Source organism: Ambystoma mexicanum, chromosome 7p (assembly GCF_040938575.1).
Source record: "Ambystoma mexicanum isolate Mex_15411 chromosome 7p, UKY_AmexF1_1, whole genome shotgun sequence".
Classification (NCBI taxonomy): domain Eukaryota; kingdom Metazoa; phylum Chordata; class Amphibia; order Caudata; family Ambystomatidae; genus Ambystoma; species Ambystoma mexicanum.
Genome location: NC_090939.1, coordinates 269,098,828 through 269,124,971, shown reverse-complemented (window position 1 = coordinate 269,124,971; position 26,144 = coordinate 269,098,828). Strand labels below are relative to the sequence as shown.

The 26,144-nt window shown below is 46.7% G+C and overlaps 1 protein-coding gene across 1 annotated transcript in view; it reads left to right on the top strand.

Annotated features, from left to right (window-relative positions):
• URB1 (URB1 ribosome biogenesis homolog) overlaps positions 1–26,144 on the top strand; it is a 2,274,827-nt gene that overhangs the window by 1,798,397 nt on the left and 450,286 nt on the right. Inside the window, exon 30 of the mRNA XM_069636341.1 lies at positions 25,467–25,569. Within this exon, the coding sequence (XP_069492442.1) occupies positions 25,467–25,569 (103 nt within the window). The remainder of the gene's footprint in view (positions 1–25,466; positions 25,570–26,144) is intronic.

Below are 26,144 nucleotides of genomic sequence, written 5' to 3'. Positions count from 1 at the left end.
GGGAATATGGATGGTCAGTTACTGGTTTGTGTGAAATATTTCTGATCTGATATCAGCATGGAAGCAGATGTACTGTTACTTGTCAAATTGGCACCCGGACACGATTAAGTTTGTCAGGTGCGCGTCTACAAATAAATCAAAATCAATCAGAGGAGTTAAGGAGAAGCCACAGAATCTCTTCTTTAGGATTTTAGCTTGGTTTGCCAAGGTGCACATTTTTTGTTTCAGGATTTGAGTCTTTCCTGTACGTCCGCTTTTTACAAATTGGAACTCATAGATATTTAAAGGAGTCAACTAATTTTCGGACTCCCTAAGCACCAGCTAAATGCGTTTTTGCTTTACCAACCACTTTTCTGCATGGCAAGGATTTTAGTTTTCCCTAGATTTATTTGTTTGAAGTCCATTTACCTTGGTATATTTAACTGAATGATTTAATTGTCTCTGCGGACCAATTGGCGTTGAATCAACCAAAGCCAACTCCTCCAATTCCTGGTGGGAAGCCCCTGATGTTAGCCATAGAGAGATCCCAATCTGAAATATGTAGGTTGAATAGCGCTGGAGCCAAAGAGTAGCCCTGTTTAACTTCTCTGTCAAAAGGGATCCTCTTGCTCAACTGACACGAGGCGTTCAACCGGATTCTGCAGGAGGAGTTGGTATGCAGAGATTTGATCTGATCGACCAAGTCCACCGGGCAGCTCCATGACATGAATTTGTTCCATAGTCTATTCCTGTTGATTCCATCGAAAGCTCTTGAAAGATCGACAAAAGCAATGTAGGTATTCTGGCTTCTTTCCTGGGCTCTGCACATCAATAACAACAAAAGAAAGATTGGGGGTGAGGTCCCCAAACCTTTACTGAAGCTCGCTTGAAAAGGATCTTGTAGGCCTTCTTTCATCGACCACTTAGCCTGTGTAAAAGAAGGGTGGCATACAGTTTCCCCAACACATCAAGTAGTGCACGATAATTATTAGGGTCGCCTCGATCTCCACTCTTGTACATTGGGACCACATTTGCCTCCCGCCATGAGTTCGGTATGGATCTTGAAAGAAGTATCCCCTTCAAAATGTGGTCGCGAATCTGCGCCCATTGATCTGGGCTTGTTTTAAGCATTACATTCGAAAGACCATCAGGCCCATACTGGGCCCTGTTGAGTTAATTATGGACCAGATGGCGGGTGCGTTTTTATCTTTAAGAGCACACAAGATCCTCTGAGCATCCCTCAGAAGCAGCTCCTTCCTTCGACCTCATATCCAGTTTTTGTATGCATTCTTTAGGCAGGTGATGGTTTCCCTTGCTGAAGTAACCTTTGATCATTTTGCTACGATCACTGCTTTCCTTCGCGCTGTTTTTTTTGCAGCCATGTTATGGGCTTGAAGATGATTGAATGTCCGCCCCACACAGTTACCGTTCTTAACCTGGAAAGCAACCAGAAGTGACACATAGTCCGTTGTTAGGTAACCGTCTGAGGAGGGTTTTTACAAGTTGTTTCTCATCAGGGACTGGGCCAAATTTTCTGCATCCAATTTTGACATCTTCAGCCTTGATCCGTTGTTTGTTAGCTCAACGTTTGATGTCATACAGTAAACCAGCATCTTTTTCTCACCCCATTAAAACGTTTTTAAAAGATTGTGGTCACTTGCCAGAAATGGTTTCACTTCAAAGATGTTAAGAGCTCAATTAAATCTTGTGATATGTGAGGATTTCACGCCCCACTGCCACGTAGGATGACGCTGTTTGTTTCTCTCAAAGTTGGCATTTAGGATATGGAGATCACAGGACTTCATTAGCATGACCATTCTATGCCTCGCTGGGCAGACTTAAGAGCCCCTGTGCCAAAGCTGTTAGTAGATTTGGCTTGGTCAGCTCCACATTGAGAGTTTAAATCTCCACACACGATGATTGTGGAGTTTTCCAGCAGATATGCTTTGTCTATAATTGTGCTGATTGTGTCAAGCATCTGCTTTGTCCTGGTATTTTTCGGATTCCAATAGATGTTTATTAGGGATAGATAACTGCACTCTGCTAGCTGGGGCTTTGCTGAGGGAATGCTCTTTTTCAGGATAGTGTGCCGGACGGAGGGGCCATGATTAGTAGGTTTAATGACTTCAAAGTCTGTTCCCGCCCTGATCAGTGTCAGTAGGCCTGCAGTCGGACGATCTAGCCTCCTTGCCGTTGACAGATTTAAAAAAAACTCAAAACCATCCATGGTTGCTTTGGTTGTCAGCCAAACTTTTTGAAGGCATATAAAGTCTGCCTCTATCCATGGTTTCTCCGCTCGCTTCATCAGATGTGAGAAGCCTTGTGTGTTCCATGAGATAAGCAAGAGACGGGCCCATCCATTACTTCTTTTTTGGCTATACAGATGGCTCTGCCCTAAGTGCCTCTGACATCGAGAACCATGAGCTCCCCTACGGCAGGTCTGATGGTTTTGCGACTACCAATTTTGACGTGATATCAGGGATTGAGTTCCAAGGCCCAGTTATGGTAAAGGTAAAGTTCTGATTAGTTGACACAACCTTGGGCCTTTGGGCTACTGTCTCGACTGATCAGTCTCAGAATGGCTAGGCTCTTTGGCTCCAATTCTGCCTTCATCCTGATCCGTTACTGCATGAGGATGAGTCCTGAGCCTCTCCCCAAGATCTCCATCTTCTGTGATGTCGTCAAATAGTTTGGAGTTTGTTGACTTTGAAAGGCTTCTGAGTTCCGTAAAGGCCATATTCCGGTGATAGCAAGGAAGTTGCTGAGGCCATCAGCAGGTTTTTAGCCACGCTTGAGTGCAAATGCAAGGATACCAGATCCATCCTGTCTTCTTGGATTAACTACACTTTTGTGAAGTCATTGGAAATGAGTTGACGCAAAGGCGGAATGCTGTGGCAAAGATTCAACAAGTTATGTCTGTTTAGTATGCACTTGTCCCCCTGATCGATCACACTCTCCAATCTGAGACAGCACAGGGCTCCTTCGGGTAATTTGTGGTTATGTGGTTGCTCTGGGAGCTGGTAGGAGCCGTTGGCCAGCGCATTATTTGGGAGAGTGGTTCTAGATTCAAGGATAGCCAACTCTGATTGAACTTTTGGAATTGGTTGCTTAAAAAGCTGGCCGGTCTTAGGCAAAGTTTGGTCGACATCTAGCCTCCTTCACTGGTCCAATTCAACATGGGCCGGAGGTTTCAGGTTGGCTACTTAAGCGACCCTTGGGGCCCTCCTCATCGAGCTCTATGGGAGGGATTGTAGCATATTTCCTGATTGTCCACTCTCTCTTCTCGGCTAATGTCCAAAAATGTTGAGTAGGTGCCGTGTTGATATTACAAGTTACTTCTATAGGCATCACTAACAGGGGGGCCAAGTCGAGCGCCTCTAGTTAGTCAGTGGAAGAGGTTTCGTCTTCAGAGTCAACCGAGTGAGTGGTAAGGTCTAGTAGGATAGCTCTTTCGTCATCACTGAGACTTGTATCTCGGTCACTCTCCTGAGTAAGGTTTGCACAAAAATTCCTTGGAACTGCCTGCAGATTTGTAGCTGGGCGAGGTTTATCGATGGGGGGATGAATTTCCTCAGAAAGCTTCTAGAGTCTTTGTTGTGGACCATAAGTGCTTTTTGGAATTCCTGACCGCCTTCCTTCGGGTTGGTGGGACTGATTTAGGTTTCCTGAAAAACGTAAAGCCTTTTAGCAGGGATTTCTACTTCTCCTCTACCCTTCGGTCAGCCGTTTGGGCAAGAGCAGACTCCCGAGATGGCACGCAGACCGATCCTACCCCCTGTAGCTCTTCACTTATCTCACACGGAGCCTCACTCACCGGGAGAGTCAGTTGACGGCAGAGGGCCCAGTTAGGCTCGTCAAAAACAGGTTGTATCTGTTGTCGGCTGTCATCAGTTGGAGATGGCGATAGGCAAGCCTGTTGATTTACCACTCCCTTCCAATTCTTTCAACCGAATAGATGTTCACAGGATCCAGAAGAATCTCCGTTCTTGATTTATCGGAAGCCACAACAAAGCCCTCTATGTAGATTATTTCAGTGTGTAGCGTCGCCAATAAGGTGGTCTGACCCTTTAGGGAGTCATTGAGGGCCTTGTACAATTTCCTGAAAGAAGCCAGTACTATTGTTATCACTGACATCTGGCTAAATACATCCTTCTCCGAATGACAGTGCGCTGACCTTTCCTTTTAGGTCAGATCTCCATGGGACATCTCCTTGGGCAAAGTGCGTAGTGTCTAGGTTTAGAGGAGCAGTCAGTTGAAGCTCTGGTCGATGTATACTTTGCTGCTCATCCTCTTGCATTTGCAATTGATGAGCTCTTTTAGCCGAAGAAACTTCCATTGCAGTATTGCTTAATTCAAGAACTTTGTACTCCAGCATCGCTCCTGAACCTGCTGCCCTTCCGCTAGGTTCCACGTTATTGGGCCCTTTGGAAGCAGCGGTAAGATCATCAGAACTTTTAGTCAGAAGATCAATAACCCGGCGCAGGTCGCCTGACTCACTTGTAGCCAGTTGAAGATCTGGTTGGCAGGGGGGCTTAGGGAGCTCTCTTGCGCTTCCTTGATCGCAGAGGCTAGGAGAGTGTGTCGGCGCATTGGCTGTAGGCCTATCCTGTAGCAGATTAGATGATTCAGTACGCGTTCTCTTTCGGGCCGGGGCTCTCGCAGAGGTTTGCAGGTCAGCGGGGATAATGGCCCCGCCCGTGCCTCAAATAACACGATTTCTTTCAACAGCTCACCGTCTGTTAGTTCCTTGGCTTCCCCACCTGAGGAAGGCGATAGCCTGGAGGGAGAGGGGGGCCTGTATCCACCACCAGAGGTTTAGACCCCAAAGTTACCCATTTATCAAGGACAGACCCCTGAGACAGGGCACCTTTTCAATGCCATTTATTCAGGGAATGTCTACTCAAGTTGATAGTAGGTTGTTGCAGAACTTTTTTCCCCATTGGAATTACCAGCGGGTCGGCTGGTTTCGGGCATGAGGCAAACGTGCCAATCTCTTGGGACCACACTGTGCTAAAGGTGTCGACACCATTGCTCTGCTTCCCGCACGCTTAACTGTCAGTGAAGCCCCCGGTGTTGTGCTCATATTCGCAGCTGTATGTGGTGCCAGATGGTCAGAATTGTGTGGATGGCTGCAGTTTTCGCCTGGGCTATGCAGCTCGTTGGGCTATAGGGTGGTGGCTGCCACCCCCGCCAGAACTGCCCAGCAGCCTTCTCCTCATTCATGCGTCGATGCTGTGGGGTGCCCGGGGGAGTCTGTGGAAATGAGCCCATTCCCACCTGCAGATGGAGTAAGATGGGGGTTACAGATGATGTTGAATTAGCAGCCCAATAAGTTAAGACAGGCGGGATTTGAGGGGAAATCAGTCCGTGCTCACTAGCAGTCGCCCTCCTCCCCCACCCCAGGTACTCCTCCCCCCCTGCCAAAGCAGAGTCCAAAGGGAGGGGGCCAATGCAGCACTTCCTGAGTCCAAGGGCAAAGCCGAGCCAGGCATTGCATCAAGGGGGTCTTGACCGACTTTTCTCTGTGGGGTAATGTCTGAGTGACAGGCCTCTTTCTGCCGAGGTATCGTGGCCGGGGGGGGCATCAGTTGGTCAGTAAGAAGATCTGCTGAGTTCCTTGGAACGCCCTTCCCTACTGTAAGTCACACGCAACACCTACCTCCTCAAGGTGATGGCAGGTCTGGACTGAGGTGGCGCTCCAGGACCTCTCGGTAGACTTTCAATATCCCGCCTCGACTGCTTCCTTAGTTTAAGATATAAGTCCCACTCCATCGTGACTCGCGCACTTGGTGCCAGTCTGCTGACTGGCATGTGACTGGACTCGCACCAGACTCTCTGCACCTCCCCCAGGCAGATCTCGATTTGCTTAAAGGCACAGTACAGCAAACACAGCGTCAATAGTTTTCCTGTTGCAAGTACCACATTTCCACCCTTGCCCGATTTCTGCAATCACTTTCGCCACTGGATCTTTCCCCTCTCTGCCTTGTCCACCCCCTCATTTATTTATTTATTTATTTATTTATTTAATATAACACACCAAATGCCCGTAGGCCTCAAGGCGCACACAAAACAGAGAATTAGACACAAGACCAATTGGAAGGAGACCTAGCTGCTAGATTTAGCCTAACAGGTGTGTTTTAACTGCTTTCTTAAAGCAAGACATGGAGGTGACGGATCTTATTGTGATTGGAGGAGCATTCCATTCCTTGGATGTGTGCACTGAAAAGCTACATCCACCAAATCTGGACAGCTTGAAACGTGTTTGTTTGAATTTATGATGGTCACCCGATCGTAAGGAGCAAACAGTTTTATCAGGGTTCAGTAGTTTCGTTAGATAGAATGGGGTGATAGAAGACCCACATTTGTAAGCCAGTGTGAGAATCTTCTGAGAGATCCTACGCACCACAGGCAACCAGTGTAACTTTTTCCTGGCCTCAGAGACATGATCATGTTTTTGTAGCCCAAAGAAAACGCAGACTGCGCTGTTCTGAACCAACTGCAGAGATGGAATGTTTGAGTTGGTGGTCCCCACCAAAAGACTATTGCAGTAGTCGAATGAACAAGGGCTGAGGCAAGTGTAGATCTATTTTCAATGGAAATGTAAGGCCTGATTTCGTTAAGGAGTTTAATCACGTATCCACATGAGGCTCTAATGTGGGATACCTGTTTTTTCATATTTAGCACTGAATCCACGTAGACAACCCAGTTTTTTGACACTTTTGGACACAGAGATCTGGCTATTGGCAATGGGAAAGTTCTTGTAGAAGGCATCAAGTTTGTTTAACCTTTAATTAGTTGCTACGATTAGAAGTTCAGTTTTGCTATCATTAAGAGCAAGTGAGTTTGTAATCATCCAAGTCTGGATTGCTGAGTAAACTTCATTAAGTGTCTGAGTCCAGATTGTAGTTTCCTGAGAGTTTGAAGACCAACTGGGTATCATCTGCATAGTTCGAATAGCGGACACCCAGGCGGTCGAATAGATCCAACAGTGGTCTACTATCGATATTGAACAGCGCCAGAGAAATGCAAGAAGCCTGCGGTACTCCAGCAGTAAGAATATCAAGATGAGACTGAGCACTGTCCATGGTCACTCTTTATACCCGAGGAAAGATGCCACCCAGTCAGCTGCCCCCTGAGTACAGCCGGCCAGACTCCTTAACCTGTCAACAGGAATGACATGGTCGATCAGGTCGAAGGCTGCCGACCGGTCCAGGAGCATCAACAGTGCTGGCTGGCCACCATCCACGATACTAGCCAGGGAGGTTTGAGATCCAGCAGAGCTGTCTTGGTACGATGTCGCGCTCGAAATCCAGACTGGTACGTACCCAAGATATTGTTTTAATCCATTAATTTCTGAAGTTGAAGGTACGCCACCTTGTCCAGAAATTTCAGCAAAAAGGGAACGTTTGTGATAAGGTGGTAATTATTTGATAGCAGTGGGTTTAAGTGATCTTTTTTTTAAGGAGGGGAGTACTATAAATGATAAATTAACCAGGCTGGTAATCCAGGGCGTAAGAAGATACATAGATTCTTTGATAATACTGGTGGGACAAAGGTCCCCCCTACAGGGCGTTGGTTTAAGTCTAGCCACAACACTGCAAATCTCTGAGCACTGTTTGAACTTAACTTTCTGGCCACTGTGTCACAGAGAGGATTGTTAGGAGTGGCATGATTCTGCAACATACCTGTTCGTTTTATCTGGATGTTTTTTTATTATGGCCCATAATCTTGGTAGCAAACTCCTCTTGGATGGATTGACACTAAGAGGAGTTATGTTCGATGTTAGCAGTAACATTACATTTCCCTTCTACTTCTTTTAAGATTTTAAAGAGTTCACCTGCTCTTGATTTAGCATTACAAATTCTGGCATTGACATATGTAGATTTTTCTACGATCGCTTTCTTGTAGTTATTCACTGCAATTTTATAGTTGGCAAGAGCTTCGGGAGTCAAGCATTTAAGCCATTCTCTTTCACATGTTCTTTTGCGTGATGTAGATTTTAACACAGTTTCATCAAACCAGGCGTTCTTTTGGGTTTCAGGTATAACATTTTCATTTTTTCAGGAGCGAGCACCTCTATAGTTTCATTGGTGACCTTTGTCAAGTGGGTTACCAATGAACTGACGTCTGTAAAGGAATCGGGGTGCAAGAGTTTTGGTTTAACAGTTTCCATAAACTTGGTTGCCGAGACATTCTGAAGGTTACAAGATTTTATAAAAGTTCTTATGGCAGCGTTCAATCATACGGGAGCCATAGGCAGACAGATCGAGAAACACATTAATAAGTGGTCAGACCAAAGGCAGGGCTTGAGACCTTTATTCCATGTGTGAGGACACAATCCATGGTATCACCATCTTAATGAGTGGGTTCTTTGATACATTGGGTTTAGTCAATGATGTTCAAGGCAGTGCAGAGAGATTTGGTGAGTTTATGATTTTTGTCCTCGGCCCAGTAATTGAAGCCACTGAGAATAACAATAATGGATGTACTTTTTGTAATACTATTGGTAAGGGCGAGGAACTGCTCTTCGAATAGAGGCATATCCTTTGGAAGTCTATAGATAATCAAAATTGCCACAGAGGTATTATGACTTCTTTTGACCTTCATGAGCAAACTTTCGCAACCTTCAATTTCAAAAAAGCAATAAAAGCCTTCTGCTTATCCAACCTGTCCGGCAAACTATCGCCCGATTTCTATCACTCCTTTCCTGGGCAAACTCCTTGAAAAGCTGGCCATCTCCCATCTTACTCTCCACACTAAATCTGTTGGTCGTCTCCATGACTGCTTCAGAGCAGCCAGAGGCATGGAAACTGCTCTTCTGAACACCTGTGAAGATATGCTCTCTAATCTTGATTCCTGCTCTCCCTCTGTCCTCATCCTCCTTGGTCTGTCCTGTGCTTTCGGCACAGTCAATCATGCCGCCCTGATCAATTGATTCAGTGAGAACCTGGGCATCACTGATCAGGCCCTTGGCGTGGTTGACCTCCTTCCTCCTGGACCGACCCTCCCAGGTTCAACTTGGGTCCTTTCTCTCCACCACCTCTCTCTCCACATGTGGTGTCCCCCAGGGCTCTATCCTCTCACCCTGGCATCTGGCCCCTTTGGCCCACTTGATCTCCTCCTTCCCTTCTAACTTTCAGTGTTATGCGGATGATGTTCAGCTCTCTTTCAGGCTTCCCTCAGCCGCCCATCTCCCTTGCTTATTCCTGACTGTATATCCGTGATCCATGATTGGTGTGCCTCCAACGATCTCTGGCTTAATGCCAGTAAGGCGGAGATCCTTCTCATGGGGACCCCTACTCCCGCTTTCCCTCTCTCACTCTGGCTGTGCTCCTTGAACCCTCTACCTTTGCCTTCCTATGAGGCAAAAACCTTGGTGTCATCTTCGACTCCACTCTCTCCTTCACTTCTCACATCACATACCTAAAAGGCTCACTTCCAGCTGCTCCTCCTCAGAGGTATTCTACCTTTTCTCATTTTCCCCCAGAAGCTCACTGCCTGCAGAGCCCTAGTTCTCTCCAGGCTGGACTACTGCAAAAGCCTCTTTCTCAATCTAGCTGCCTCTACTCTCCGCCCTCTGCAACTAATCCAGAAAAGGACTGCAAGATTTATCATTGGCCTCAAGCCCAGGGGACCATATCTCTCCAACTCTGAAATCCCTCCACTGGCTCCCGGTGGATAAAGTTCAAGACCCTCTGCATCGTCCACAAGGCTTTCTGGGTCCGGGGCCCGCACTACATCCAACTCTCTGCTGAAATACCTTCCTTCTAGAGCTACCGCCAACTCTTTGAGGGTCAGATGCTTCTCTAGACAGAGAGTGGGAGGTAGATCTCTCTCCTCTGCAGGTGCCTCCCTCTGGAACGGCCTCCCTACCCCTCTCAGACTTGAACCAGACCACCTGGAGATCCGAAAGCAACTGAAGACCTTCCTTTTCACATTTGCCTTCTCTCTCTCCCTTCCCTGTTAACTTACCTGTCCTGCGCCGACTGGCTGTTTGGTACCCTTGAGTACCAGTCTCTCCCAAGACCAGTATCCCTTGAACTGCCTCCTGGCCTACCGCACACTTACCGCACACTTAGGGGCTGTAAGCTGTAAACCATTACAGCCCCCCTGCCTCCTTGCCTAGAGCCGCGCCTCTCGGCTGCACTTACTTAGAGACAAGCTGCCTTATTTACACTTCCCCTTCCCTCTCCCTTGCACTCCTCACTGTTACACTTGCATGATCTGAATGACACAAGGCCTTGTAGGATCGTTTGTCTTGTCTTCCCTCCCTTGTCCTGTGGCGCTGTGAAGTACTTGTGTACAGGCGTGTTATGAATGCCATTTCTGATGTTTGTTAATCTGCCTAGAATAAAATGCTGTGAATAGGTCCGACGTCCAGTGGTCACTGCAGAGTATTGCATTTTGTTTTTCGTAGTCGAAAAGGGGACGTCGACAAGGCGTGTCTGTAACACTATTCCTATAGTGACGTGCGTTGTACCCACAATCCCTCACGTGGTGAGGTACCTCAGATTGTTTTTTTCCGCCCAGTTACTGGTCGCCTTTATGCGGAGCTCCTCGAGAGACATTGCCAAATCATTCCTTCGACCTTTCGTCGTTTATTATTAATATTAATAACATAGATCCCTCCCTCGATGCAGAGCTGTTTCTCCGCCGAGCAAGATCTTCGACGGAAGGACGAGCGGAGGAGATCCTTCGGCGCTGCCGAACACGTGGCTTGGCCTCGCCGGCCTTACACAGTAGGGAGAGTGGGGTTGTGTGGTCTTTCTTTTCTCTTTGAGAATGCCTTTCTCTTTCCCCTCCCTCTCTTCCAAGGTCATAATCACATTTCTGGCCCTCAGCTATGGAGAGGACGCCCTTTAGGTTTTGCCCGCTTTGCAAGGGTAAATATACCTGGAAAGACAAGCACAAACGGTGCAACTGTTGCTTGCCCCTCGATCACAAGGAGGACGGCTGTGCGGCCTGTAAGTTACTGAAGCCCAAAACGTTAAAGGACCGCAGGGTCAAAAGGTGGGCGGCCTACGCCATGTCTAGGTCTGACTCCTCGCCCGCTGCCGCCGCCACCGAATGTGATGAGGACAGTGATTACACGGCCCCCGTAACAGAGGTTGTAGACCTCTCAAAGGAGCGTTCACGCTCCTCGTCGTCCGTCCCCGGCCCCGACAAGCCCGGCTCACGCGCAGCTTATGGGGATGAACACCCCGGCGACAAGGACGCACACAAAAAAGCACAAAAACCCATACCCCCTGGCACGCATTCGTCAAAGACTGTTAGGGAGAATTCTCTGTTTAGGCTGAATTTCCCTACCTAGTGAGTCCCCCAGCAGCTTTGCTGGATTTCTGGGGTTTCTTTTTTTCTCCTGCCAAGAGTGGGACTCTTTTACCCTCACTCTTGGACATGTTGAAGTGTGTTTTCTTGGTTACACCTTGTGTTGAATGGGCTATGGGGTCTTTTACTCCATAGGGCCTCATGTATTTTTGTGATGTGGGTTACACAGCACCCTCTGTGCCGTGACCCAGGGGTGTCCTAGGGACTCCCCAACATAGACTCCATACCCTGGGACTGACTACTGTCTCCCAGGGCATGTAAAGTCACCAAAGACTTTGCTAGTCTTGAATCCTGAACAGAACCAGTACAAACCATCATATTGTGGACGTACTGGCTGGGGCAATTCGATTGCCCCAGGGTCTGTTAGTCGAGGGGGCACGTCTCCGTCCCCCCTGATCGAGTTTTGGCTGGTGGCAGTGGAAACTACGTTTTATATTCAACCGCGAATATTTTCCTATGGGATTTCCCATTGTTTTAGGCTAACACATTTAATTATTTATTTACGGTAGCCTTAAACATACCGCCGGTTTATATATTTATTATTATGACTCCGGTTGGGACTTTTTGCCAAAACTTGATTCTAAAATGGCGTTGGCGTTCGCCTCTGTAACTCTGACCCAAAGTGGAGCCCTTTGTCCCACTTTTGGCGGGCTTCTCCACAGAAGCCCTCCAAAGTGGTGCCACTCTGTCTGGGGTACTTAGGAGGGGTGGAGGGGGATTTAGGCACCCTGGACTGAGTTACCTTGGTAACTCAAGTCGCACTCCGTCCTGATTGGCCCAAGTGGTGAGCCGGCCGGCTCACCACTTAGCATGTTTGAGTGACAGCTAGGCTGGGTGAATGGGGGTTTGCTGCATAAAAGCAGGGCTTTGGGGACTGGAACTTTAGAAGTCGCCACAGGACCAAGAATCCGACGAGGGAAGAGCTGAGCCGACCTGCTTCGACGACACCACCCGGTGGAGCCCTGCTGAACCGTCTCACCACTTTTCCCGACGACCGAGGAGAACTCTTAACGGAGTGGCTCCTTCCCTTGACTGGTGGGGACAACCAGTTTTCGCCTTCTTTTCGCTTCTCGAGGTATCTCGTGGCCGCCTTGCCAGTGCCAAGCACCCCGGCAACCGGAACCCCACCACTTTTTACCCCAACCACGAAAGTCGGTACAACCCTTTGACCGGAGGACTCCGCGGCTGGTTTCTTCCCGGGCAGTGCAACGACCTTCTTCTTCTGCTCTTCTGCGAGAACTTCTTCTCCCCTGACCGACGTCGAGCCTTGCTGCCACTGCCTGGAACAACTGCCACCGCTGGAGGATCCTTTCCGCTTAAGGTACCGTGTTCCGCCTGGCTTCCCTTGCCACCGACTGTACGGGGTAGATTTAGCCCCCGGCTTTCGAACCTGGGAGTGCCTGGAATACCCTGGCTAAACTTCTAAGCCACTCTAAACTCTTTCTAACTCTTTGCAAGACTTTGAATCCCTAATAACAGTGTGATCTTGGGCACATTTTCGCTCCGGCTACTCTAAGAGTGGGCCCTGCCTAGTGACTTTTGCTCACCTGTGACTTTGTGCTTCTTTGAGCCTATTGCAAGTGTTCTGAACCTTAGAGTGGTGTGTTTAACCCATTTCTGTTTCTTTTTATCCCTTCCTTAAACCTACTAGAGTGTCATCTAACGTTAAGCGCTCACCTCTGTTTTAATTATGTGGAGTTAACTTAGAGTTGTCTAGATAGGAGTAAGGGTTGAAACTGCTTTCATTATAACTGTGTTTTAAGTGTTTTTACTATACTTTGCTAGAGTGTTTTCAACTTATGTGTTCTTAAAAAAATAAATAACTATATACTTTTGACACCAAGCTCTGGTCAGTGTTTGCTTGTGCTATTGTGTCTGAGTACATATTGTGTATACTTTGCATACTGCCTAACTCTTCTTGAGGGAAGTCTGACTGCTCAGCCACAGCTACCAGGTAAATCTGGGTGGTGCGGACTGCTACCAAGTGGGTTTACTGCTATACCTGTAGTCTTAAATCTTTTGCAGTGTTCCCCAAGGGAACTGCACAGGTTTCTGCCTAACAAAGACAAAGGCAGCCATAGCGCCAATGGGGGCGTCGGGTCCACCGGCGTCATCCGCCGACCGTAAGGGTCGTCAGCCCTCCCCGCCACCGCTTCCGCGACAGGCGTCCAGGCATTCTAAAGATAAGGGCGCTAACACCAAATCCTCCGGCGACGCGCCTCGTAAGAGTGCTCACGTTGCTAGTAAAGACTCGACGTTACCTAGCGCGATGGCGCCCGATCCCTCGGCAGAGAGAATGATAGCCGAAAGTCTCGCGCGTATATCCACTAAAGACGGCCAGAGACGGACGGCGAGCGAAAACCGCGCACAAGGCCAAAGAAACGCCGAAGGCGCAGGAAAACAGGTCAGGACAGCTCCCGCCGTCGACGGAAAGCCCAAGCCTGCGAGAAGGCTTCTCAGAAGGCGAAGGGTCTCTTTCTTCGACGATATGGGACAGAACCAGGAAACTACAGGGAGAAGAAAATCCTTTTTCATTCCCAGACCGCTCTGGCATTCCTCAGTGGACCTTAAAGAAGTTCCAGTCCTGTATGGATAAAATAGACAGGTTCATGGCCATCCCAGAAAATAGGGCACCCAAGAGACCAAGGGAGGCACCCCAGGAGAGTCCAAGGGTTAAATACCCAAGGTTCTATAACCCCATACAGGAAGACATGGACTCTTACGACCTCACTGAGGAGGACACTCACTTCCAGCAGGAAGATGAGTTCATTAATGATGAAGACCAACAAGAAGAAGAAGGGTTTCATGAGGACACTAACATAGGTGAGGAGGGGTACAAGGAGGACACAGGCGAGGGTGACCCAAATCCCTGGCAGTCACCAGCTAGGTCTACAGACACAGACAGTATAGTCATCAGGTCTACTGAAACTACACCAGTCAGGAACCCTTCACCTGTTGATGATCAGCCCACCTTCAATGCGCTACTGAAGAAGGCAGCAGCACATTTCGAACTCGAAACTGGGGAGGTCACCCCAGATACTGACTTCGTGGAAACGATTATCAAGGAAAAACCTCCCACTAGCCAAACAATTCCCATCCTCGCCTCAGTTAAAAGACTTATTACCCCCTCACCGTCCACTCCGGCACTGGTGAGAGGGGTCAATTTGAGAATTGAGAAATTGTTCTCACCCTCTCAGTCAGACCCACTATATATTAGGGGTCATTCAATCCCGGAATCCTTAGTGGTGACCAACACTAGGAAGAGGGCTGGGGTCCCACTGTCTACCAGCGAGGCACCCCCAGATAAAGAGGGGAAGAAGCTTTATGCCCTGGCCAAGAGAATCACCACCTCTGCAGCATTCTCAACTAGAATTGCCAATAATAATACATTATTGGCAAGCTAGGCTGATGCTCAATGGGGAAAGCTTAAGCAGGACATCGAAGAGGCCCCTGAACCCCTAAAAACTCAATTATTGGCTACAATTAATGAAGGCTCTCTGGTCACCAAAACCCTAGGAATCTACCTCGACTCCACTCTGTCTCTCACGCGACAAACCAATGCAGTTGTCTCTGCATCTTCCTACACCTGCAAATTGATCACAGCCTGCAGGCCATTCCTGACTCCGGATAATTGCTTGACCCTCGCGAGAACCCTCATTTTATCCAAAATCGACTACTGTAACGCCCTCTACTTTGGGACTAGCCAAAGAAATCTGGACAAACTCCAGGTCACACAAAACAACGCCATAAGGGCAGCACTCAACTTACCTAGACGGAATCACATCTCCAATATTAGATGCAACATCCAGTGGTTACCTATCTCGCACCGCATATCACTCAAATCACTTGTGCTCACACACAAGGCACAGAACAATGCAGCTCCTGCCTACTTAGTATCACGCTTCTCGCAACACACAACCACTAGACCCTTGAGAGCCGCCCAGGTGCACACACTGGATATCCCCAGATTCAAACTACTTTCGGCAGGAGGGTCGAGTTTTACGGTCCTTGCTGCCAAGCTCTGGAACTCACTTCCCAATGCCCTAAGGAACATTCCGCAATGCCATGCATTCAAAGCCAAAGCTAAACTTTGGTTACGGGAACAAGACAGCTTGTAACTTATAACTGCACACAGCTCGTACCCCTATTCTGTAACCTCCAGGTACTGCAACTTTGTTGTTACTATCTATGTTACTTGCATCTGTAATGGTATACTGTATCACCCTGTCTGTAACCTGAAACGTCCTCTCTGTAACTTGCTACTGCCTACCAAACATGCGCCTGCAAGCCTTTGGGCAAGGAGCGCAATACAAATAAATAAAATACAAAAAAAAAATATAAACCAAAGCATCGTTAAGAATACCCTCGATGCAGCAGAGACGGCTGGCCGTACTTTGGTACAGGGAATTTTGCTGAAGCATCACGTCTTGCTTTGCAATTCCAGGTTTAAGGCAGAAGCGCAAGCGCCCCTCATTAATAAGCCCATTGAAGAGTCTAACCTCTTTGGAAAGGCAGTTGACGACACTCTGGAGAATGCAAAAAAAGAATTTGACACCATAAAGACCTTGGACCAAATCTCAAAGCCCCCCAACAGGCGGGGATTTGGTAACGAGTGCTTTTTTCGTGGCCAACGCCAGCAACAAAATCAGCAACAAAAGTATTCTGCCAACAACTACCAAGGTAATAGTGGCCAGTACAATCAGAGTGGTCAACGACGTGGCAAGGGGAGAGGCCGGGGTTCCACCCCTAGAGGCTCCCAAGCCACGAACAACACCAAGTGACGTGAAGATTCGGGTCCCCTCCCGTGCATCACCGGTCGGTGGCTGGTTAACATCCTTTCTTCCAGCATGGGAGGGAATAACATCAAACCGCTGGGTACTATCCACCGTAGCCCGCGTTCAACAGTTCCCCAACATACAGACCCCCGAGGGGACGACGCATGACACCAGAACACCTCGCCATCCTTCTCCAAGAAATGGACCAGCTACTGGAAAAAGGAGCTATAGAGATTGTGCCTCTTTCTCAGGTAACGGAAGGTATTTATTCAGTGTACTTCCTTGTACCCCAAAAAGGATCTAACCATGCGCCCTGTATTAGATCTGCGCCCAGCGAACAAGTTTGTCAAACCCCAAAAGTTGTGTATGGTGACTTACAGGAAGTGATCCCACTGCTATCACAGGGAGATTACATGACAACACTGGACATGAAAGATGCATACTTTCATATTTTAATGTTGCCAGCGCACAGAACATACCTCAGTTTCATGATAGAGGGCAAACAGTACCAGTTCAGAGTGCTACCCTTCGGCACAGCATCTGCACCAAGGGTTTTCACGAAAGTACTGGCAGTGGCAGCGGCCCACCTGCGCAGGTTATCCATCCCAGTATACCTTTACCTCGACGACTGGCTCATAACGGGATTCTTACGAGACATGCTTCTCAAACACCCAAAAGACTGTAGACCTTTTGTTCCAACTGGGCTTCTCCATCAACGAGAAGAAGTCCAGCTTAGACCCCAGCCAAGTCAAACAATTCCTAGGGGCTCTAATTCGAACAAAGGACAGCCTCGTTTTCCCCTCCAACGAGAGGGTCCAAAACATGCTGTTGGTCGAGAGGTGATGGTGCGCAAAGCTATGCGCTTGCTAGGAATGATGGCGTTGTGTATTTATTTGGTACCTCACGCGCGCCTGCGCATGCGCCCAATGCAAGAGTAGCTCAACAGCCAGTGGTGTCAGGCCAGCGGACAATGGGACGATCTAGTGGTGGTCTCGCAGGCCTTGATTCTCTCGCTACGGTGGTGGACAAAGGAAAACCTGGTAATAGGGAAACCTTTTGCCACACCCGCAGTGGAAGCCACCCTAACCACAGACGCATCCCTCACAGGATGGGGGGGCTCACCTATCCCATCAGGCTGCTCACGGAGTGTGGACTCCGAGCGTAGCATCCAAGCACATAAATCTACTGGAGCTACTGGCGGTGTTCAAAGCACTAAAAGCCTTCCAAGAACACCTACAAGGGAAGACAGTGATGGTCCTTACGGACAGCACCACAGCCATGCACTACATCAACAAGCAGGGGGGCACCCACTCTCCAGGACTGTCCAAGCTGTCCCAGAATTTATGAAAGTGGGCTCTCAGACACATGTTCCTACTGTCACGACATGTATCAGGGGAACTCAATCTGCTAGCAGACAAACTCAGCAGAGACTTCCCTCTGCCCTCAGAGTATGAATGGCGGTTGCAAGAAGGCATCGTTTTCGACGTCTTCACACAATGGGGATTTCCAGAAATAGACCTGTTCGCAACTCTGGAGAACTCACAATGCCAAAGTTACGCCTCCAGATCACCCCAGAACCAGTCCAAGGGGAACGGTCTGTCGATTCCATGGTCAGGGAGATTTGTTTACGCTTTTCCCCCCCCGACTCCCCTTCTCAACAAGATTGTGCACAAGATGCACCAGGAACAAGTCACCATGATACTAGTGGCCCCTAGGTGGGCCCGGCAGCCATGGTTCGCTCACTTGATGGAGATGTCCCTATCTCCCCCAGTGAAACTTCCCTGCCCGTACAACATGCTGTCACAGAACAAGGGCAGGACATTGCTCCATTCCCTCAGAACATGAACTTAGCAGCCTGGCTCCTGAGATCGTAGAGTTTGGACATCTAGAACTCCCGCAGAGATGCATGGACATCCTCAGGGAAGCTAGAAAGCCTAACACTCGTCACTGCTATTCTAGTAAGTGGAAAAGATTTGTCATCTGGTGTAGAAGGAAAAGCATCAACCCGGTTGACTGCTCACCCACACAAATTGTTCTGTACCTGACCCACCTATTGGACTCAGGTCTGGTGTTCAATTCTATTAAAGTCCACCTAGCGGCACTTTCTGCATATACCACTTCCCAACTTAAAGTGTCGTGGTGGAAAATCCCAGTCATCAAAGCCTTAATGGAGGGGGTAAAGAGAATACACCCTCTGATAGCTAACCCAGCTCCCGGATGGGACCTAAATGTGGTACTTACCAGACTCATGGGCTCGCCCTTTGAACCCATGCACAAGGCAACTCTTAAACACCTCACTCTTAAGACTGCTTTCCTAATAGCCATCACCTCCATTAGAAGAGTAAGTTAACTACAGGCTCTTTCAGTTCTAGACCCCTTCGTAAAAGTTCACAAAGACAAGGTGGTTCTACGCACACACCCAAGGTTTGCACCGAAATTCATCTCGAAATTCCATGTGAACCAGTCAATAGAACTACCAACATTCTTTCAAAACCCTTCCAAACTGGGAGAAAAAAGTCTGCATACGCTCGATGTGCGCAGAGCTGTCATGTTTTACATGGAAAGAACCAGACCACTGAGAAAGACTAATCAGTTCTTTGTCTCGGTGGCAGCAGGAAGAGAAGGAGATGCAGTTTCAAAGTCCACTATATCTAGATGGATTGTTCAATGCATCACTCTCTGTTACACTCTTGCTAAGAGAGAACTACCCTTCAAGCCAAGAGCACATTCTACTCGAGGCACGGGGGCAACCATAGCTTTCATTGCAAATGTTCCCCTTGAGTCCATCTGCAAGGCGGCAACCTGGAGTTCGGTGCACACCTTTACAAAACACTACTGTTTAGACGCACACTCTAGATCTGACTCCCAGGTGGGACAGGCAGTATTAAGACATCTTTTCTCTACTGTTCCTTCTCATAACCCACCGCCAACTCCGGTTACTGCTCGCTAGTCTATGCACAGCATGTGATTCTAAGCAGATTAACAAACATCAGAAGTCAATGCATTACTTACCGTAAAAGCATTTCTGATGGTTGTATCTGCTTAGATTCACATGCGCCCACCCTTCCTCCCCGCTCGGATGGAAGGAACATAGACATCTTTCTACATCTCTCTCTTTACTGTACTCACTCACGTATAGAAGGCTCCCTCAGGGCAGATAAAATACAAACAGAGGGACCTTGACGCGTGAGGGATTGTGGGTACAACGCACGTCACTATAGGAATAGTGTTACAGACACGCCTTGTAGACGTCCCCTTTTTGACTACGAAAAACAAAATGCAATACTCCGCAGTGACCACTGGATGTCGGACCTCTTCACAGCATGTGAATCTAAGCAGATACAACTATCAGAAATGCTTTTACGGTAAGTAATGCATTGTCATATCATATCATATACCATATATAAAGGATGCAGAAGATCTGTCTGTCTTCGTTTTGTGTTGGCGAGAGGCCGGGCTTCCCTGGGCTGATCCTAGTTGCCCAATTGCTGTTGTAAGCAACTGACTGAAAGAAATTGCTTCTTGCAAGAGACCAGGAGGTGGTGTATGGAGAGTTCATAGTTCCCTTTTGCAGACCCAAGGACATTTAAGATTTATTACAAGTTCTCTCTGGTTATTGGGGTCGGGGCTCAGCACCCTTTTGATCTGGGTCTGGAGGACTCTACTGTGAAAGGAGGTACTGAGCTTTGTATAATGCAGCATATGGGAAGTTATGCGCAGAGTGGAATCGATGCATGAGTTATTTTCATCTTACTCTTAACATTAGCAGCAAACGTTCTGAGCAATGCCTCTTGGTTCTTTGTAGATATTCAAGCTATCTTATGTTTGTATCACTCTAGTTATTCAATAAACTCCTATTTGAAAATCAAAAACAAAAAGAGACCTCGATTGTATCCAAATGCAACCCCCCCCCCACTCCCAACTCTTACATTTTCTGGTTCTCATCTCTATGATGCCAGTCAGGATAATGAGTGACTGCAGGCTGCATGCATCCTGAATGCTTTGCTTTACTTTGACTTTACAGAATTTGTAATGTGCACCTTGGACCCGGAGGCATTAGGGTGCGGACAAGGTGACAAGGCAGACATAAAACAGGAAGGCTGGCAGTTATAGGTTCATCAGTCTCTATCAAAGAATCAGGAGCCTCAATTCGAGATATTAAGAGAATAGAAGAGTTTGTAAATCTTTCTTAAAAGTCATCAGAGAGCTGTGGCCTCTTAGGTCAGCCGGTAACAGATTCCACTGCTTGGGAGCTGCTAGATGAATGTGACATTCTCCGCTTTCTTTGTTCTACTGCGTGGGATGAAAACATAATTCTGGCTGCAAGACCCAAGAGCCCTTCCATTTACTTTTTCAATGGTATGCGCCTGAAGGTAAAGGGGCATAAGACCCAGCCTGCATTTAAAGGTTATGACCAGTAACCAAAATTTGGCCTGTGCCTCCACTGGAAGCCAATGCAGAAAGTGCCTAGCCTGAGAAACATGATTGCGCCTGGAGAGACCAACCACGACTCTAACAACCCCATTTTGTACATTCTGGAGTCTGTTTAAGTCCCTCTTACACAGACCGGCCAAGAGGCTGCTACAATAGTCGATTTTAGCCCCTATTATAGCTCTCGTGATGGTTTCAGAATTTTCCTGTGTGATATGAGGTCTAAGATGTGACAGTAATGTCATGTAATACACAGACGCTGAGACCACACTGGCCACATGAGAACTCATAGTGTGTGTCTGGTCCAAAATAACCCCAGGATTTTTCTCTTAGAGAGGCGAGTAATATTATCAGCCCCAACACTAAATGATCTATAAGCAGGGTCCAGTTTGACTATCAAGACTGAATTGCCCACAATCATTAGTTCAGTCTTGCTTTTATTCAGTGCCAAGTTGTAGACCAGCATCCAACTCTCTATAAGGTGAACAACTCTATTTAATTCCTGTTCATCTCGGGAATGACAGCCTGAGAGAGGGAAAACACACTGGGTGTCGTCAGCCTAGTTCGAAAACATGACCCCTTCCTGCTCTTTAACCGAGAAGAGCAGGGCCATAAAAATATTATAGAGGCGAGGGGACGTTCTAGCCCCCTGCAGCACCCCAAATAAAACCAGATGCGGGATGGCCTCTGCTTCATCGGAGCAAACGCTACTATATCTATTCTCCAAAAATGAGGCAATCCAGGATGCAGCCGCAGGTGAGAAATTGGCAACCTCTAGCAGTCTAGACAAAAGGATGGCATGTTCCACCAAATCAAACACTGCTGATTGGTCGAGAGATATGAGAAGAGATAGAGAGCCCTTGTCCAACCTATCCAGTAGTCTGGACTTTAGCTCAAGGAGTGAGGACTCTGTCCCAAAATATTTTCTGAATCACGATTGATAGGGATTCAGGGTACGGTACTGGTTAAGATGCAGTGTGATCTGGCCATATGCGACCCTATAGAGTATTTTTAGCAAAAACAGTATTTGAAATGAACCGATAGTTCAACGGCTTGTCCTTTGATAATCTTGTTTTTTCCAAAATCTGCGTAATCATGGTTCTTTTGAGGTCCTCAGGGACCTTACTTTCTTTCAATGAGGCGTTCACAAAAGTGCAAATTGCTTTTATAAGAAGTGGAGGACAAGTTTTTATAATTAGAGGCGCAAGAATCGCCTCTACAGCTGGTCGCCCTAAGCTGTTCGATAACCTTCAAGGCTTCCTCTGATATTGGCTGGAAATTAAATTGTGCAGTGGCCTGGTTGCATGTCGAAGGCTTCTTGAAGCCACATTCCGCCATTTTTTCCTGGCTGTCCGTTGTGATACCTATTAGTTTATTGTGTATACCATTTTGTATTTGCTGACACCAAGAAGATTCTTTTGTAACTAGATTGTCAGCTGGCTGTGGAAACTGAGTCCTGCTCTTTGAGGATTTTAAATATCTCTTTCACTCCCGACTGAGCTTTCGAGATTGGAATATTATGGTAATTCTTATTAGATTCCAATATGGCAAGTTTATAGGACTATATTAGTTTTTTGTATGCTGTTAAGGAAACGGGACCTGGAGAGGCTTTCCAAGCATAGAAAGTCTTCAATGACTGAGCTTTTTGTTTATGGAGTACTTCCGTAAACCAAGGTTTGCTTTTATTACCCTCTTCTTTTTGTCTTTTTAGCTTAAGCGGGGCTAGAGCATGCTCAGTCTCATGCAGGTGAAGTTTAGTTTTCAGACCCTGTGCACTCTTTGGCACCTTTTTTCCAAGAAGAAGATTGTCCTCATTAGCTCGTAGTGGATCAGAACTGGAGTGAGGTAAATTAAACTGAATACTTTCACTGCATTCGGTGCACTGGAAAAGTTATAATTCTCCTCTGCTCACCTTAATCCTTCCCTCTAGTTGTAAGGAAGCATTGCAGTGTCTCAGGCTGAGTCTGTTTTATTTCACATGTCAAGCAGAAAAGGGACCCTTTTCTTCTTTATTGTTAAGGAGTTTTACAAAGTCCACCAATTGTAGGGCTTGTATAGACTCACGCTTGGGACACAGGGCTCCAACTCTTAGTATAGGCCTGAACCACATAAGTTTTGTTGGTAGCAATGGCTGAGCAGCCAGGTTTATCTTAGGGGTGAGAAAAAGCTGTAGGCAGCACAAAGGTCTTTAGAGTATGAACATAGGCTAATGAAACACTATCGCACTAAAAGTTATATACAAATAATGGTTTCTTTTTATATATGCATTAAGGTAAAGTAATTCTTCAAAAAGGTAAGTACTATAACACACAATAAGTAACTACAATAACAACTGCAATCTTACAGTATGTAAATCACTTTTGTAATACTTTTAGAATGGCAATATGCAATTCCCCGGTATGTAAAACTTCTATCTATTTCAGGTACAAATGGATGAAACAAAACCAATATAAAGCAAGTAAATGCTTGTAATTATTTCACAGAGGCCTAACACTTTAGAAGTCAATCCCTGTCTAGTTATGAGTGTCTCGGAGTCAGATTGGAGGGCAAAACATGTAAGGCACAAGCTGTTCAAAGTTCAAACGTGCCAGAGTAAGTCTTCAGTAGCAAGTAAGTAACACTTTTTTAGTTGGAAAAAGGGTCAGGGACTTCGGAGAAGGCTCCCTGTAGGTACACATGCATTAGGCCTGGGCAAACGTGTATGGGCAAACTCTCACACTTGTATCAGTACTCCAGCAACACAGGAGCAGCAAAGCAACTCTAGGTAAGTTCTACCAAGAGTCTCCCAGTACCTCAGAAGTGAAGAAGTTGCAGCACGCCCCCCTCCCCCAATGATGCAGCAGCCGAACCGGTCACCAGATTCCTGGTCAGCAGACAAAAGAAGGGACACTGGAATAGATCTCGCAGCAGCAGTCGAGTGAAGAGGCTTCAGACAAAGGATTCTTCACTGTTTTGTGATTTTGGCAGCCTTTTCAAGACACCAGTGAAGAACGATTACCGCCTGTTCAATTTGTCGCTCTTTCTTGGTCCAGCACTCTAGTGAACTTCAAGGAGTATAATCCTGCCTCTGGAGGTCTGGAAGGAATCCACCAATGTTTCGGGAGGACTCGATCTTCGGAAGTCATTGCAGTGCAAAGTGGCCACAGGTCCAGGGTGTTCGCGGTGCACAGCCCTTGAAGGTCACAGCTTGTCATGACATGGCTTGAAATGCAGGTGGTCTGCAGACTGATTTCACCCACTAGTCTAAGGAAGAGAGTAATCCTTTTCAAGGCTCGCTTGACCCTTGGATGAAGTGGTTGGACAGCAGCTATTACTCAGAGGGCAGCTCCAGTCATCTGGAAGTGGCTGTGGACATCTCTCCTCTTCGATTCTTCTGTTCCAGGGGTCAGCTTCCCCTTCCTCTCAGGATCCATGACTCTTATGCAGGAACCCAGCCAATCAGCACCCATGCACCATTCAAACTCTGGGTGGTGGCTGTTCTTTCAGGACAGCCAGCCTCACGGTTGGAATTGGTTCCCGGCAGGCATGCCAGAAGACAAATAACAGCAGAGTTTGACTCCTCCCTCATTTTCTGTCCTCACAGAGGGATCCCGCCGAAGACAAAAGTCAAACCCGGTCAAACAGCATTGCAGTATCAAGAAAGGACAGCCATCTTGAATTGGCTAAAAAAAGAACAGTCACCATTTTAGGTCAATGGTGGCCCTTCTGTGCACTACCGCGACTGTGAGTACAGCCTGGGAGAAAAAATTGCCCAAAGGTAGGTAGGAAGAAAACCACTGCCACCAGCCATTCAGATTAGCTTGTCGCTGTAACCGAAAAGTTATAGGAGTAGTGAGAAAGGGGATACAGTATAACCCCTCAGCACTCCACATACGGTGGGGTGTGCTGATCTCACAATATACAAGATAGGAAGGATACAAGTATCCCCCTGTTACAAAAAATAAAAAGGGAAACCCAAAGGGCTCCCAGCAACACTGCACAGAGAGTACTTTGTGATGCAAAAGTCAAGACAGATGCCATAGAACTTGGAGGAAAGTATAACTCCAAGAAAAAGGTATAAAAGAAATACAAAGTATCCCAAAAGATAGGGTAAAAGAATGAGTTAGTGTCGAAAAAGGTTCCCACTCAGGGGAACAAACCAAAAATCCAGTAGTCCAGCAAAAAGTGCTGAGGGACTCGCATGTAGAGGAGATTGTGCATAAAAATTAAAATCTACTTAACACTGTAATGTTGAATGCAAAGCAACTGACATTGACCATAAAGTGTTTATAATGACCAAAAGAAGTGTGTAACCACCATGTACAGGTAGCAAGAAATGTACCACTGTAGCATATAGAAAAACATTGCTGTCAAAATCTTGACCATGTCAGAAACTGGAATTGCATGTATGCCAGAAAGTGTTTCTAGCTACTCTTAAGTGGCAAGTGTGCTAAGCAGAAAGTGATTAGTTACTAGTGAACATTGGTTTGTACTAAGACAAGAGAATTTAACAGCATTTCCAAAATAATGAAAGACTAAAAATCTCTCACCTGTGAAAGCACACTCAGGCCGTAATCCTTGACTCACCACAAAGTATATTGAAAGTTAATCTATTTAAGATCACATAATGAAAAACATTGCATGAGTTCTTTAAAAAACTATTTCACTGATCAAGCCCATTTCCGCATACAAGTGTATTTTTCTTCAACTAATTAGATTTATTGGTCACTTCACACAAATTAGTTGCAGGACACACTCAGCAGATATATAGAAGTGTTGCTTCATCGTGATCTGCTATTTAAATGTAAGATTCTGGTTTATTGGTGTCAAGTTAGTACCCCAAAGTAGATAATATCGTACAGCTATACTCATTCAGAATATCCCCTTGATATTTAAGTAACTTGACTTGTCTTTAGGCTCTACTTCAGAAATATGCATACAGTGATTCTCTTTTAAATACATATTTTATTTCAGGATGGGCAGGGGATGCTATATAAAGAACACCACATGAAGGATGTGCACGATTTGTATGATCCATCTTTCTTGCTTCCACTCTTCTGCGAATTGATTAGGCCAGGTAAGCTTTAAACGAACAGTTATTGTTACATACGTTTGGCTATAATTGTCCATTTTAAAAAAGGGTGTTGACATTTTTACTTTTTCTCTCCCCTATCTCCTTTGCCACCCCCAAATGCCTCCACAGCCCTGGCAAGCCTAACATTTCATTGATTTGATTCCTAACAACTGGTAAATATTGCAGCCGTCCTTTGAAACTGCTTTTCTGGACAGAAAGACCAGTGGGGAGCTGTTTTCATTTCATTTTGGCACACTGGGTTTTTACCCACACATTTCTCTCCACAGCTTCTTGTTAAGACATCTCCTATTCAAGCACAACTTCAGAAACTGTAGATTTACAGGTCACAGGTTCATGTCTCATCTTGGCAGGCTGTATGGGACATTCACATTCTGTATTTTACCTCCCATTCTGCTCGCAGGTAGTGGGACAAAAACTCCAGAATATTGGATGTGTGATGCCCTTTTAAAGGTTTGCTTGTGAAAGTCCCATCAATCAGATTGCAGGATGACGCCTGTCATTGATAAGAGACTGAACACAGAATAGGGTAGGATTCTCTAATTTCACGGTTGCAAGTC